The 17057-nt window shown below is 30.0% G+C and overlaps 2 protein-coding genes across 3 annotated transcripts; one reads left to right on the forward strand and one right to left on the reverse strand.

The window, feature by feature from the left end:
* The first annotated feature begins 955 nt into the window (after positions 1–955).
* Positions 956–5087, forward strand: LOC100793124 (uncharacterized). Of its 2 annotated transcripts, XM_014779143.3 has the most exons (6): positions 956–1219; positions 1369–2431; positions 3012–3594; positions 3685–3907; positions 4159–4215; positions 4768–5087. In XM_014779143.3, the coding sequence occupies exons 2-6, from the start codon at positions 1477–1479 to the stop codon at positions 5011–5013; spliced, it is 2064 nt and encodes a 687-aa protein (XP_014634629.1). In that variant the 5' UTR covers positions 956–1219; positions 1369–1476; the 3' UTR covers positions 5014–5087. The 2 variants fall into 2 exon arrangements, with proteins under 2 accessions (XP_014634629.1, XP_040874243.1); XM_041018309.1 differs by having other exon boundaries at positions 978–2431; positions 4765–4867.
* A 6009-nt stretch (positions 5088–11096) lies between these two features.
* Positions 11097–12621, reverse strand: LOC100819561 (F-box/kelch-repeat protein). The gene has a single exon (NM_001317544.2). It carries the CDS (start codon positions 12408–12410, stop codon positions 11349–11351), a length of 1062 nt encoding a protein of 353 aa, NP_001304473.2. The 5' UTR covers positions 12411–12621; the 3' UTR covers positions 11097–11348.
* Between the last annotated feature and the right edge of the window lie 4436 nt (positions 12622–17057).

The raw sequence follows: 17057 nt of genomic DNA on the forward strand, positions 1-17057 counted from the left end.
AAATAGATAAGTAATTTTCCTCCGTCTATTTTTTCACTTGAGAGGTGAATATTTGTCTTAATTTGTTTTTAATTCTCTTCTCAAACAAATAAAAAAAATATATCCCTTTTACAATTTAAATAGTGTTAGTCTAGTCTTTGGCAAATCAGCGACTTGATCACTGCTATATTAATGAACAAAACTTGAATGTTCATTGTTTTCGTCATAGATCTGTTGAAGTGGTTGAATGAAATTCTACTTTTGCTAAATTAACAAAAGAACACTAGTTTCTTTTACAATAATGACAAGAATTAAGTGGCTATAATCCAAAAAAAACAGTTGGTCAACTAAACACCAATCGTGACGCGTGAATCATTTGCTGTTTTGCTGTATATTGCCTTTGTCCAACCAAGAAGCCGAAGTCTAGTACCTGTTTTAATTTGCTTTTCAAGAAATAATTGTATTTTTTGATAAAAATATTTGAATGTATTCAAAAACTATTTTTTTTTAATGAAAAAACTATGAATATATCATCAATTACTTAATGAAAAGATCAACAAAAAAAACTAAGTTACTTTATATAATAGAAATTGAGAGAACCTTTCATTACCATTTTGCCAATACTGTGACGTGACATCCGACCTTGCACATGAAAGTTGTTGCGACCAGCGAATCCTCTAATAATTAATACAATAATTTACGAAAATTGATTCTTAATCCTCAACATAAGACAATAAAAGTTATTTTTAAATTTTAAATTTTTTTAAATGTTTTATGAAAAAGATAATCACAAAGAACATACCAAGAATTATTCTAATTTAACCAAAGGTTTTGAGTTCAAATTTTTATATTTTTATATACAGTTACGTTAAATATTAAAAATTAATTTAATATGACTCAAACAAGATTATCTCCTATAAAAGATACTTGTAATCTATGCCAAAAAATATAAGAGATAAAAAGTGGCATAAAAATAGTTGTTTGTCATATGTAATACTATCAATTTTTTGTACTTTGGTCACAAAGAAAATTGAGTCTGTTATGGTTGACCAACCTTATACATGTGCGACGCACGTGCATCCGTTCTGTGTCAAACTCATGCCCCTCTCTCTGTGTATTCTCTTTCACTTTTTTGTTGTTCAGTTGTTGAGCTCTCTTTTTCACTTTGCAGGTGAAGGAGCCAATTCAAGAATGGTCGTTGACCCTGAAAGCACATATCCTTGAATTGAAACCATTAAATGTAACGCATGCTCTTAGTCTTAGCTTCTTTTTAAGAACCTTAGCCTACTCTCACTTCTTAGCTAATAAAATTGCTTCAAGAACTATAACACAGCTTTTCTTTACCATTATTTCTTTCTTGATAGACCTTAAACTTCCTATATATGGTAGGTGAGTGGGAGAGAAGAGAAGCAACAATGTTCAAAGCAATGATCACAAAAAGAAAATGAATTTACAAGTGTGCCTCAACCTCAAGCTTCTTTTATGATATAGTTAACAATGGAAGATTGCAACAACAAAGGAGAAGTTCATGCACATTTAACTAAGCAGAAGCAATCTTCATCAAGATCAGCTATCAGTTTGAAAGCTACGTTATCTGGAAGATTATCTCCACAACATTCTCCTTCATTTCAGCGACCATATTCTACCTTGGCAGCAAGAAGAGAAAGCAACCGGTTACTGTTGTGGCTGCTTCTGATTACACTTTGGGCTTATCTTGGATTTTGTGTTCAGTCAAGGTGGGCACATGATGATAAGGAAGGAGAATTTTCAGGCTTTGGAAGCAGCCAAGGTGATACAAGTAAAACAAACTATTATGCTGAACAGAATCAGCATCATGATTTGATTGCCAAGAACATTTCCTTATCTGTTAATATCAAATTAGTTGAGAACAAAACAATTGATGTGTCTTTGGCCAATAAAGAATACAGTGTTCTATCTCAACTCAAGGCTAGCTCAAAGAAAAGGAACAGAAGAAAGCGATCAACACATGCTTTGCGAGGTAAGAGGAGGCGAAAACATATACTCCTTGAAAGCAGTGGTATAGAGGAGCAAGAGCCAGAAATTCCCCTAAGGAATGATACCTATGGATTCCTTGTTGGTCCATTTGGTTCAATAGAGGATAGAATTCTGCAATTGAGTCCTCAGAGGCGTTATGAAACCTGTGACAAGAAGGGGGAATTTGCGCGCCTTGTTTGGTCAAGAAGGTTTGTTTTGATATTTCATGAGCTTTCCATGACAGGAGCTCCACTTTCAATGATGGAGTTGGCAACTGAACTCTTGAGTTGTGGAGCTTCTGTTTCAGCTGTGGTGCTTAGCAGGAAGGGTGGTTTGATGCAAGAACTTGCTAGGAGACGAATCAAGGTGCTTGATGACAAGGCATATCTCAGCTTCAAAATTGCAAAAAAGTCAGATCTTGTCATTGCTGGATCAGCTGTCTGTGCATCATGGATTGGTATGATCTTGGTTAAGTTTTTCCTTATGCAGTGTTGAAAAGTGGATGTATTTGCGGCTAAATAGTTTTTAAACTCGAGCACAAGCACACATTGATGTAAAATCAACATCAATTTCTAGCTCTTGCACGACAGCATAATGCTAGGTAGTTGTTACTCCTTATAATATAGAACATGGACCGTTGAGATTAAAAACTTGAATATAAAATTTTGAAGACCTTATTTTTCTATATGAAGGATACCAAAATATCTGAGGCTTAATATCATATCCTCATACTAATTCCAAAATTATTGGCATAGGACTTTTACTTGTTACCATGTCATGCAATGTATTTAATCTCAATATCTTACTAATGACATTGACATAGGATTCTCTCCATGCCTAGCCTCTTTCATATAAACATAAACTTTAGCCTCTTAACCATTTGACAATGACAATTGATAGAAAAAGTGGTTAAGTATGCTTATTTTCAAAATTTGTACCGTTGTCAAATTCAGAGCTTTGATATATCATGAGATGTGATGGTTCATAAACATTATGGAAAACAATGAGTAAGTAACACCTTTCTTATATATTTCCAGAACAATACATTGAACATTTCCCCGCTGGTGCAAGTCAAGTTGCTTGGTGGATTATGGAAAACCGACGAGAGTACTTTGATCGGGCAAAGGATGTGTTGCAGAGAGTGAATACATTGGTTTTTCTGTCTGAATCACAATCTAGGCAATGGCAAAAATGGTGTGAAGAAGAAGGCATAAAACTGAGCTCTCAGCTTGCAATTGTTCCATTGTCTGTTAATGATGAACTAGCTTTTGTAGCTGGCATTCCCTCTACACTTAATGCTCTATCCTTCAGTGCTGCAAAAATGGATGAGAGGAGGAAGTTGTTGCGAGATTCTGTCCGAAGAGAAATGGCATTGAATGATAATGATATGCTTGTTATGACTCTGAGTAGCATCAACCGTGGGAAGGGTCAGCTATTGCTTCTCGAATCAGCACACTCAATAGTAGAACATGGACCATTGCAAGATGATGATAAGAAAATGCAAAAGTCATCAGATGATGGAGAATACCTATCTACCTTGGCTAGAAGACATCATTTTAGAAACTTGTTGAAGGATAACAGTGTAGCCTTGAACAATATCTCAAGCAATTTTATAAACAGGTTACATGAATCTAAAAAGTATATGGTAGTGTAGTGTCATGAATTTATTCATTTGTTGCACTACTGATGTATATAGTTTTATGTTCACAGAACAAGGAAAGTGTTCTCCCAGAACAATGGAACAATAGCACAATCTCTCAAAATTCTCATTGGTTCTGTGGGATCTAAGAGTAACAAGGTGGATTATGTTAAAGGTCTTCTAAGTTTTTTAGCACGGCATTCAAACTTGTCAAAGTCAGTTTTGTGGACCTCAGCCACAATACGTGTTGCCGCACTTTACTTTGCAGCAGATGTTTATGTCATAAACTCTCAGGTAAATCCATGTTTAAATTACTTTATCATGTCATAGAATATATGCATTGTGAAATCAGAACTCAGATTGAGTCTATATCAGCTTAGCTCTCACCTAGTGGAATAAGGCATTGTTATTATTCTTCTTGTCGTTATATAGTATAAGCATTACATTTGCTGCATCCATTACTCTGCTAGCATTATTATTAATATATTGCTTGAAAAAATAAATACACTGTAACATTTTTTTTATTTTTGCAAAATGCTGAACAGGGATTGGGAGAAACATTTGGACGGGTGACTATAGAAGCCATGGCATTTGGTCTTCCGGTATGCTAATTTGCTTTCCCTAGTCCTGTGGTAGTTTTATCCTATGAAATACTGCTACTTAATTTGAGTTTAGAAATGTAAAAATAGCTCCTTAGACTGTTGTTGTTAAACAAGTAACCTTCTACGGTATGACTCTTGTGTGTTCAACAAGTAACCTTCCATCTATATATTAAGGTTTTATAAGTAATATCATAACCATAAGCCCAAATTACTATTAATTTTATATTGAGTATATCCTGATTATTTCTATGATTCAGTAGTTGATACTTTGTCAACTTTCATTACTTAATTGTACCTAACTACTTCTAACATGGTATGACAGTTAAGATGTTTAGTAGTTGGTTAGAAAGGTTTTATATCCTATCCTTTCTAACCAACTAACTGAACATCTTAACTATCATAATCTGTTAGAAGTATTTAGTTACAATTATGCAATGAAACTTGACATACTTGAAAATCTCTAGGTTATATGGCTCTATCTATGTTCAAAGTTTCTAAAATGGAACAAATGAATATTGACATTTTTTTCTTCCATTTAAAAATATGGAGTAGGTGCTTGGAACAGATGCTGGTGGAACACAAGAAATTGTTGAGCATAATGTGACAGGTCTTCTTCATCCTATTGGACGCGCGGGGAATCATGTCCTTGCACAGAATCTCCGGTTTTTACTTGAAAACCGGTTGACAAGAGAACAAATGGGAATGGAAGGAAGAAAAAAGGTGCAGAGGATGTTCTTGAAGCAGCACATGTATGAGAAATTTGTAGAGGTTCTTGTCATGTGCATGAGAAGGATATAATATAACTGTTTGGCGTTTGTAATACTGTCATTCTTTTATTGGATTCAAATCATATGATTGTGTGAATTTCTTTATACTAAAAAATGTATAATACTTGTGCCCAGTTAATGAAGAAAGATAGGAAATGATGTGTTATGCCTTTCTGCAAACCAAAATTAGTTTGACTTTGGAAATGATTTCTATTGCAAAACAAAGAAACTATGCCTTCAACTATGGCAATATCATGTAGATACACCTTCTGAATAGTGTTTGAGTACATATCAGACATTTTGTCTAATAAATAAACACAATACTATTTAGTGGGAAAAAATTAAAAGTTAAATTTTTTTTTTCTTTTGTTTTCATTTAATATGAATGTGTTTTGTAAGACACTTTAGTCAATTTATATAAGCTATGTTGGTTCAGTTATAAAATAATTTGACCAAAATTATAAGTGGTTTTAAATTAGATAAGTGCATATTTCTTTTGTTTTAAAATATAAGTCGTTTTACAAAATATTTCAAAATATAAGTTGGTTTATAAAATTAATGTTATGTTAAATATTTTTTTTCTAAAATTACTCTTAATCAATATTTTATGCATTAATATAATCATCTTTTAAATTTTTGTGAACTTTTTTTTCTAAGTTATTAGTATTTACTTATACATTTATATCATTAATTAATTTCAAAATATTTTTTTTACAAATAACACAATGAAGTTAGGTGAAGTAGAAAAATCTTAATCTATCAAATTTATATAAGAATTTATCATTATTAACAAGAATTTTGTGTAATGGAAGTAAATGAGTAGGAATAGTATTTAATTAGAGATAAAATAATATATTAAAAAATTATTGATATTTTTATGAAATCTAATAAATTAATTATTTTTCTTAATACTTATGCAACGTCTTATATTATGGAATATTGCACCCCAAAAAAAAGTACATTTATAATAAAAATAAAAATTTATTACTTTTTTCCATAATCTTCTTCCCCCTACTTGTGATGACCTTCCTAATAAATGTGAGTAGATTTTTACTCATGAAAATGAAACACTTGCAACACTATATACTGAATGCTATTTTCCACGCTACATATAAAAATCTTAAAGTGTCGTGTAACAAAATTTATGATTGCCGACAATTGAGTCAAAAAAATTTAATTAGTCTCAGCTACTAAATTACCATGTCTTTTTTTGTGTGTGTGACAAATTAACATTTTTTATTTGTGGGAATTTGTATTGAGGGGAACCGGATCCTATCCAGCACTTTTTGTCTCCAGCATCATTTTCAGCCATTGGATATTAGTGAACGGATGATATTAAAAGCTTAAAACAGTCACGCACAAAAACAAAAACAAAATTACTGTTCATGAATGTAACGACTCTACCCATCAGAGGAAAAAAATGTTACTATGCCTGCACCACTTTCATAAAATTATATATATATATATAACTAAAATTTATAATAAATAAATATTCTTATATTTATATATATAGAATCAAATATATATTTTAGATTTATAGTAAATAATTTATATAATGACACAAGATTAATTTTCATTATTAAAAATCATTTTAGAAAATGACTAAAATTCAATTTAAAATTTAAGATGAAGAAGATAAATAGAAAGAGATAAGTAATTAAGAAAATTAAATATACATATAAAGATATAATTTTTAATTTTTAATGTAATTACTGTAAAAATAAACAAACATGTTAGTTTTTTTTATTAGATAATAATATAAAGATTTGCCTATTTTTATAATTTTTAAATCAAATTAAAATTAAGAATAAATTTGAAAGAAATAAAAAAATTAAATCCTCAATATATAAAATTAGGATAAAACATATGATGTAATGAGAGTGAGGATACTTCCTAAAAATATTATTTTTGAAGATAGATACTAGAGGTTTACTGTAACTCAACCAACTAATCTAAAAATTTTAGTTCTTAAACAATTTTTTATTCAATAATATTCCTAAAGTTTAATTCTAAACTAAATTTCAATAATTTTTAAATATTTTTTAATAACTAAAAATAATATTTTTTTTAGTAACCACTTTAATTAAGATCTTTAGTTGTCGGGTAAGACATGAGGCGTAGTTGTTAGTAACTTAGTATGAGATTTGGTTACAATTGAAATCTTATGTCTCTTCTTAATAATATATTTTGTGGGATCAAACCATTGTCATTTTTCAAAAATTATGTTTGTCGTTAATTGAATTACACTCTTTAAGTATAATTAAAATAATCTCGTATCACAATATAAATTATTTATTATAAATATAAAATATACTTTATATGTATAAAAAAAATTATTATATATTATAATTATAAAAATAAATATTTATTACTACCCAACCTAATATTAAAATATATATAATATGAAAATAGTGCAACATAGTAGTTTTTTTTTTCCATCCGACGGATAGAGAGGATCAAATTTATACATTACTTAATGATAAAAAAAAAACTTATTCATTACTTAATGTTTTCTTTCTAGGTATGCCTTTCTAACTTTTAAAACACTCATCATTTATTTGTATCCAACAGGCCTGGAGTGAGCCCCCGACATTTATTTTTGTATTTTTATTTAACCTTCTATTTGTTGTCCTATTAGATACTAGTAGTGGCTGGTAATTTTAGTTTGGTATTCAATTCATTGGATTAGAGATTAATCTTGTTTCAGGTCTATTATTATTTCAAGAAATCTTATACACAATAATAATCAAATAAATATATGGATATCATTCATTCATGTGAATACAGGAGTTGCATTGCATGGCTGCCATAACATCTAAAACCTTATAGAAATTTAAAAGGAAAAAAAAAAAAAAAGATGACAGAATTGACCAGTCTTACCGGAATGGGAGACACTCGACTAGTTTGTTCAATCTTCGAAATCTAAGTCTTGTGAAAAAGTTGGTATAAAATCAGTTCAAAACTAAACAATATAACCTATTCGAATCGATTTGTTGAGAGAGAAAAAAGGACTTTTTTAACTTCTTTGAATTAAAATTTCAATATTAAGATGATTCATACAATTTTAACTCGATATTATAATGATGGATAACTATATCTATATAGACTTAATTTTAAGTGCTAATTTGGTTTTTTTTTTCTCAATGGCTATTTCAACATGAAACTAAATATATAATTAATCACCTATCCGATTTTAAAAATCGTGCTAATATATAGGCTCTTTTGAGAAGGTGCAAACATTTTCTTAATTATTATGATATAACCTTTTTGATTGATTTCATTTCAACAAGAAAGTGAAGGAAAATTTGAAGATAGAAGAACTAATATCAGAGAAGTTATCAAAGGTGGATATCTGAGATAAAAATTATCAACGATAATAAATGAATATCAGTTACACACACCACTCATCCAAGGCTTTTGAGGCTGTTTGCTGGGGATTTTGAGGTGAACAAGTAAGTGGCCACTATCGGGCTCACAAGGGAAGGTTGGTAAACTGGTAGGGTAATTAATTATATACTTTTACAGGGTTTTTGCAATCTGTTTTTAACAATTATTGTGACAGCTATAATGAGAAAGGTGTTTAATCTGTATAATCATCATTCTCATCTAGTAACTGATGTAATCATCTTACTTATTAATATAATACTTTGGCTTATCCAAATTAAAAAAACCACTCATCCAAGGATCAAACAGGCATCATGATCAAGCAAGTTCTTAATCACTTTGTTCCAACCATCGTCTTTCAATTTCCATTTACATTCAAACATTATGTGTCTTCATATAAAATTTTAAATTTTAAGAATTTTAAATATTTCAAATAATTTTTTTTTATTTTCAAAATTTTATATTTGAATAAAAAAAATATTGATACAACATAGAAATATGCTTTCATAAAAAAGATATGATTGAAATGTTTTCAAAAAGAAAAATATTGATGTATCATGGACACTTACATAGAAACTTAGACACGATGCAAGGCATGGCTCATGGTATTCGCGCCTGTGAGCACCTCTACTGCGTAATAGAGAGTGACTACTGCTTCCCTGACTCTTTTCTCATTCAAAATTTTCTATTCAAATGCACTCTTAAAATTGTTTACTTTTAACTTGTTTACTTTTAACCTCGTTTACATAGTTATTTACATTTTCCGCAATCTAATTTATTTATCCATTTACATTAATGCATGCTGCATCACTGTTTTCATTCCATTTACTTTTCTGGCCATATATTGCCTTAATTTCAATTCATGCATTTACTTTTCAATACTTGCATTATGTATAACGTATCCTAATAAATTAACTTATACCATAAAATATGAGTATAATTTTCTTTTATTAGTAGGAATTGAAAACATATACTTAAAAGTTTATAACAACTTAACTCAACTATTCTTGATGATCATGTGATCATTTAAAAGTGGAAAAGGTCTCATCTAATTTATTTCATTATGAAAATTATATATAGCTTATTATCTAACTATTAGTTTGAGAAGCCTCATTAAACAAATTAAGGTTACAATTATTTTTTTACATTATAAAAGTTATTTGGCATTTCATCAAACAACTTTATTTTGACATATAATATTCTTTCAAAATATAATTAAACATTAGTTATAAGATTATTTACAGCCAAATGTTTAATTTATTTAAAAATTATTTCATCAACGAATACTAAATTTATAAAATTTGCATTCTAAAGAAATTATTAAAGGGAATCAGTATCTAAGACTTTTAGTCTTGAAATAAGTAAATCTTTTCCTTTGAAATTTTAATAAATCATATTCTAGTTCCCAAAATTGAAAATGTTGATTACTTTAATCTTTAATTTTATAAAATTCTCGCTTTAGTTATGCTTATTTTGAAATAATAAAGAATAAAATTAATGATTTTCTTAAAAAATTAAAAACAAAAATATATATTTTTACAAAGTCTCTATCTAAACTTACCGATGCATAGAATTTGAAAATAGAGATTTATTGTATGATTATAATTTCAAATAGTGATTTACTGTAAGTATTGTTATAATTTCAGATCATAACATTTATTTCTTTTAAAAATTATGTAATTAAATTTTTTGTTTCTTAGTAAAGTCACAGGGTATTTTTACAAATTTCGATCTTTAGATCAATTATGAAAATATTCGATTCGATGTTTAATCATATTTAAAGATATTAAAGTTATTTATCCCGAAAGAGCGTAGTACTAAGCAGGATAAGTATAGTTATAATTTTACTGATTATTACATTTATTCTATGTAGGAAAAAAGTAGAGATTTATTATTAAAATTTATGAACGCTATTCATTTTAAAATAGATTGGTGTATTTTACGCTAGATAATAATTAAATACAATATCGTGACGACAAAATATAGAATAAAAAAAATACAATAACGTGAAGCATAATTAGATAATACTAAATAAATCTTCGTAAAAAAAATGTAAATAATAAATATTAAATAGTTAAATATTGTATGCTCTCCGAAATTCAAGTTACTTTAGTTTGAGAAAGGGTCACAAATCACATACATCAATAGCAATAAATAATCCAACATGTATTTGCCCCTTCTAGAAGAAAACTTGGAACTCGTTGAATTGATTTTTTTCAGCCAATCGTCAACTTAGAGGTGAGAGATTTGTGGGGACCGTTATAATCGATAGCCATCAAACAAAATTAATGAACGAAAAAAACAAAACAAGAAACGTTCCATCGCACGTAGCAGTGAGGGCTTATCCCAAAGAAAGAAAATCGAGTCCACTTCCTCAGGTAATAATTGAAACCGCACAGCACCAGATAATGGAAGAAAGAAGAATCAATAGACTTTCCAAATTTAATCCAAAGCACACAGAGACACTTCCATACACCAAGCAACAATACTACCACTACAACAATTATCTCTAAAGTTCAAATATATATAAAAAAACATAATTTGTTTTAAAAATAAATTTAATTATATTTAATATTTCTGGTTACGTTTATGATATTGGTCATTTGATACTAAACTATAAAGTGTTAATATGTAATAAACATTCTTGTTTTTTTCTTACACAACAAATTTAATAACAAAACAGTTTTTTATTATTTGACATTTTGCTTCTTTTATCGCTTCACCGCAATCGAATCAATCCTTGCTTACTTAGTTATTAGGTCTTTGCCTTGAGATAGAGCCACACAACATAAATGAATAAACATACCCAAATCTTTAAAAAGTGATCTTATCTCCACCTTATACTATTATAGAATGAGGCAAAAACATTTTTCACTCACAATATTTTCATCAATTAAACTCTAATGTGTAAGAAAAGGGCTAATTTACAAAACAAAAATTATACTCTATATGTTTATATGGAAAAATCAAAAAGCCAATTTCCTAAATCTCCAAAACACACCCAGTTTGGACATGGCCCCTGAACCCCTCTGGGCTCTCCAGTTTCCTCCCATTGCAACTCTTCACATCGAACGCATAAGCCACGTGGACTTCACCATAGCCGCTGGATCCAATCAACACCAGCGTCCCATCAAACGCCCCAACGTACGACACGTTTCGTATCTCCCCCGGGAGGGACGCCATCTTCTGCCACGTGTCCCCACGAAGGGCAATCAAGTCCTCGCCGCTGCACAAGAACACCCCCTCGTCATCGCCACCGTCCACGAAGGTTCTCGGACACGTGGCGCAATCCAAGAAGTCCTTCACTTCACTCCAGCTCCTCGTGGCCGGATCGAACGCCTCCGCACTCTTCACGAACCTTCCCTGCGTCTCCGTCGGGTAACCGCCGACGGCGACAAACCTCCCGCGGCTGAAAACGCCCTTGCACTCGTCGCGCTCCGCCGCCATGTCGGGAAGCACAACCCACCGGTCCGAGGAAACATCGTAGGCCAGCGCAGACCGCAGCGCGTTCTTCTCATTGTCGTGTCCGCCGGCGACAAAAACTGTCCCCTCGGAATCTGACGCGCACGAGAAGAACATGCGGCGCCCACCCGGCATGTCCGTCCCGCGGCGCCACTTGGCCGACAAGAAATTATAAACAAAAACAGAATTTGATGCTTCCCACGAATTCGGGTCCAACCCACCCAACACAACCAGATCGTACCCGACACTCACTAACTGACAGAACATGGGTAGCCCCGAATAAAATTCCGGTGGTGGTGGAATCTTACTCCAGTTACCCGTTTCCGGTTCGAACACGCTGAGCCAGTAAACCGGGTTCTTCACGCGCTTGGTCGAACCGGTTCCCGGTTCTACGTGTGCTTGAACCATCGCTATGACCTTCTGGGTGTGCTTTGTGCTACGCCGTTGACGATGGAACTCCGGCGCGTGAATCTCCGATTTCCAGAGTTTGCACACTGACGCCACCGTTGGAAACTGTTGATACGAAACCCGAATTAAACAGTCTCGGGCAACATCCTCTGGCAATCCCGAAATTAACTCCATCGGAACAGAAACTTCAATGGAAACGATGATTTATGCAGAATCTTAGTGAATTAATGAAGACCCATATATTGAAATTGCAGAAATAATGGATCTTTAGATGGAATAGAGAAAAGGGTTTGTGGGATATTGAGAATAGGAAAAGAGAGAGAGAGAGAGAAGTTTGAGGTTGTGGAGTGGAAGATATGATTTTTGGGTTTAGATTGTGTTGTGGGAGTGGAAGGTTGGGGGGTTTGGGATTTTATAGAAAAGGGGGAATATTAGGGTGCACATATGGTTTTGGGTAAGTTGAGTGAGAAGGCAGATGGGTAAGGGCTATAGGGGTGGTGGTGTTCTAGAAGGATTTGATGAGAAGGAGGACGTGTTGAGAGGGACAACTAAGGATCACTTTTTTTATTTTTTAGTTAATTGAATGAAAAGCAGCAACTGTCTATCCTATGCATATGGCACCAAAAATGGGTTACATAGCTATTGCTAATTCCGTTAGCGCTTGCTTGTTACTTAGTTATTTAAAATGATGGCATACCTTCTTTGCTTTATCTTTGCAAATATATCAACATTCTAATCTAAGTTGGTTAAAAAAAAAAGAAATTACAAGAGTAAGAATTTATCTAAACCTAGATTTATGACTTTTTTTTTCTTTTGGTACCATCGTGATTTATCACTTTATAAATTTAGGATTCATATTTGGATAATTATTAAATTAGTTATCTATTATTGAATGTGTAGACCAAATAATGTAAAGGTAACCTACAAAAGTTTAACCTAATTTGTGAGATGGTTAGATTCCTTAACTATGTTGGTAAATGTTTGATTTTCTAATTATGAATATAGAAAAAAATTTGTTAGAATAGATAAATTTTATTTCAATGATTTTTATCCATAAGAAGAATAATCCCGTGACTTTCAAATATAAAATTATTTTACTTTGATAAAAAAAATAATTAGAATTACTTTAACTTAACTAGCAATATTATATTCGAATCTCAAGCATACATATATACTAAATATTGAAAAGAAAAAACTTTATCATAGATCTTATTGTTTTTCTTTTCTTATTATGTCATATTATCTATCAATTTTTTTTAAAATTTTAATCAATGTTTAGAATTTTAATAGACAGATAAGGAGAGAGAAAATGTATATTTATGTAACTTGAGTGATAAAATATGTAAATAAAATAATTAAGTGATCAAATTTGTAAAAACATAAATGATTGGTGGAAAATGCAAAACTAAGGCTATTTAAAATGATAAGTTATCTTTTTTACTTTATCTTTACAAATATCTCAACATTATAAGATACATTAAATAAAATTACATTGACAGGTATTTATATAAAACATAATTTGTTAAAGTCATCTAGATTAGGTGATTGAATATAATATCTGAGTTATTATAAATATTTTAAGTCTTGACATGATTCCTACCTATAAAAAAATATAAACCCTAATTTATGAGATTTTCTTTTGATACTGTCATGATTATGACATTATAAATGAAGGATTAATATATGGATATTTCTTATATTAGACACTCACTTTTGAGTATATGAATCAACTAATATTTTAATTTAATTAATAGTCTTAAATTTAAATTTTAAATATACAAATGCATTTTCTTTTATTTCATCTTATGTTTTTCTTTTTGTTACGTGTCACAATTTCATTATATTAAATTTTCAATAAATTTATTAAGAAATCTAGTTCAATTGATTGAGTAGGGTGTGAGAATATATAAATTTTCTAGTACCATGTTCAACCCTTGCAGATAAAAAATTAATACATTTAATGCAAGGAAAAAATGTATAGAATTAAGTAAGTTGAATAGAAAATATGAAAATAAAAAAATTAAATGAAAAAATTAAAAAAAACATGAAAAATAAATAATAAAATGTGCATTTAATCCTATTCAAGATTTCATATGTTCCGTTAAAAAATCCTATTTAAAATGATAGCATACATTCTTTACACCATCTTTGCAAATAGTTTTTTTTAGCATTTTTAATAATTTATTTTTTGGGTAAAATAAATATGACAATTTAAATTTTTATGTAATTATATGAGAAAAAGGGTTATACACTCATAATGTAAAAAAATTTACTTCATCATTCAATCATAATGCATCTTATATAGTAAGTTTATTGAGTTTTAAGATAAGTATTTTAAAAGTTTTATCAACAATAAATTACAGATGAGTGTGTAATATTATTCTACACTCAGAGTCTTACGACACATTGAAATTGTTATATATTCACAATAATCAATATGTTCACGAATAATAAATAACATACAGTGATTTATAGAAAACAAAATAGCAATCTTATATTTTTAATAAGAAATATATCTAAATTAAAACCCAAGAAAACAAATTTAGAAAATTATTTTCTTTATTCTTTTTAAAAATACACAATCATTTATTTATTTGTTTTCTTTATTTTTAAACATCTATTTTTATAAAATATATTAGAATACACAACTTGAATAGTGTGACTTTAATTCTCCGAGTTTTTTACTCAAATAATAAAAATAAATTAATTATGTATCCAAATAATGCATCCAAAATATTATTTACATGGATGATACATTTAACTATGTATAGTGAAAAATCGATTCTTTGAAATAGACTAGAAAAATGGATCTGGCTCAATGGACCGGCCTAGTCAACCTGAATAGAAACAAGTTTTTTTTACTCAATCCATTTAATTTGATGGGCCAAATGGACTCAAGAGTCCGATTAGTAATATATAATAAATATCAAAAAATATAATAACTTATTAGTATAATTTTAAATTATAATTTATATTTTTTTAAAGGCAAGTCATTTTCAACATAAAATTAAGTGTCCACAAGAAGTGACAATATCAAAGCAATAATATTAATTTGAGTATTCATTAAACATAATTAAAATGGTTTTGTCAATACTTGTGAGGCAGAAAAAATGCATAATAAATAACTTTTTGCCTTTGGAATTTTTTAAATTTTTTTTACATGGAATAAATCTTTTTCTTTTTTTATTAATTTCTAAATTGACCTAAAAAGACCCGATGCCCCGACATAGGATTGGGCTAAGCCTAAGAAATTCGAGCTCAAAAGAATATGGACTGACCCATTTTCAATGTGTGGCCCAATGGGCTAGGCCAAACTTACTCGACTCGTCCAGTTTAACAGCCCTACGTAGGGAATCATTTTCTCACCTAGCGCATGTGTTTTTTTAACCAATTTCTCAATGTAGATTTTTATTTTTTTTAAAACTCAATTAAGAAATCGGTTTTTTCTTAATTAAGTTTTTTAAACATTTTAGAAATGTTTTTTTAGTTGTTTTAAATTTGTTTTTTAAAATATTATATATATATATATATATATATATTTAAAAAATTAATTTGCATATATTTTTGTTAATTTTATATTAAATTTATTTTGTTTAAAATTCTTCATGTTGTCAATTCGTTCATATGACTTGACATGCATGTAGAGTTTTTGTTGTTATTATGGAAATGAAATAGTTATTCCTTAAATAAAACATTTAAAATAGGTGGCATAATGACATAACTTGAAACCAACTTTATGTAGATAATTTGCATGATTGAAGAAGAGGAAAAAAAATTGGATAAATAACTTAGGTACTAACAGGATTAAAGTAGATAGTCTTAAAAAAAAAGTGACAACTAGTTTGTGCAATTACTACACAAATTCATCATGCATGAGAGCAATGATCTCATCAAGCGTTCTTGGTTATCTTGATTTGTGCAACAAGACAAAGATTTCATTTGGAGAACATCCAAAATTTTCATTCAACTCAATTAGACATTTGGTACTAAATTTCGAGTAGATGAAAAACATTTTTCCTATATCATTATCGTGATTGAGCTCTATACAACCGTATTCAACATAAAAATTACATACATAAATTGGTTGACGGTAAAAAATGTCAAGTAAAATTTTGTGATCTCTATTGGCGTTAAAAATCATTTTCCTTAAGACATTACACGATATGTTGTCAATTATTGTAATAACTTTAGGACCACTAGAACATTCAAACATTTCCCCTTTATATGATGAAATCATGTCACCATTACAATACACAAGAGCAAATACACTCTTAATGTTTAAAGCAATATGGTAAATATCAGACAAAGGTGTTGAGTAGCATCTAACCCTTACTGTTATTTATATTAGGTGATTAAATGTTCTTCCATGACTTATTCATGCTCTTGTGGTTGAAGTTATTCATCAGGAACAACATGTTGTTCTTCCTAAATGATGTCATTAATATTTGGTGGATTAGTTGAAGAACTGTTAACAATAGTTTGGTGAAAGAATGCAAACAAAGGTAGGGGCATACTTTGCTTGTATGCATAAGTAGATTTCGATGTTTGAATATCTGCACCTATGAGGTTGCTTATAAAGTCTTCTACGCTAGTATTGAAGAACCGCGAATTGTACTCATAATCTTGATAATAATGTTGTTATGGAATGAACTCATATGATTGAGGAAGTAGTCGTAGTCCTTCATCATGCATGTTGACAACAACTGGCAGGCTTTGCGGTGGAAGATGTTGTTCAGTTTCCATCTCTGGAGCTGAGCGACATGTGGTGACAATGTTTGGATGAGTTGCAAACCGTGTTAGACAAACTTTTGAATTTGCTCG

This window comes from Glycine max, chromosome 8, assembly GCF_000004515.6.
Source record: "Glycine max cultivar Williams 82 chromosome 8, Glycine_max_v4.0, whole genome shotgun sequence".
Taxonomy (NCBI): domain Eukaryota; kingdom Viridiplantae; phylum Streptophyta; class Magnoliopsida; order Fabales; family Fabaceae; genus Glycine; species Glycine max.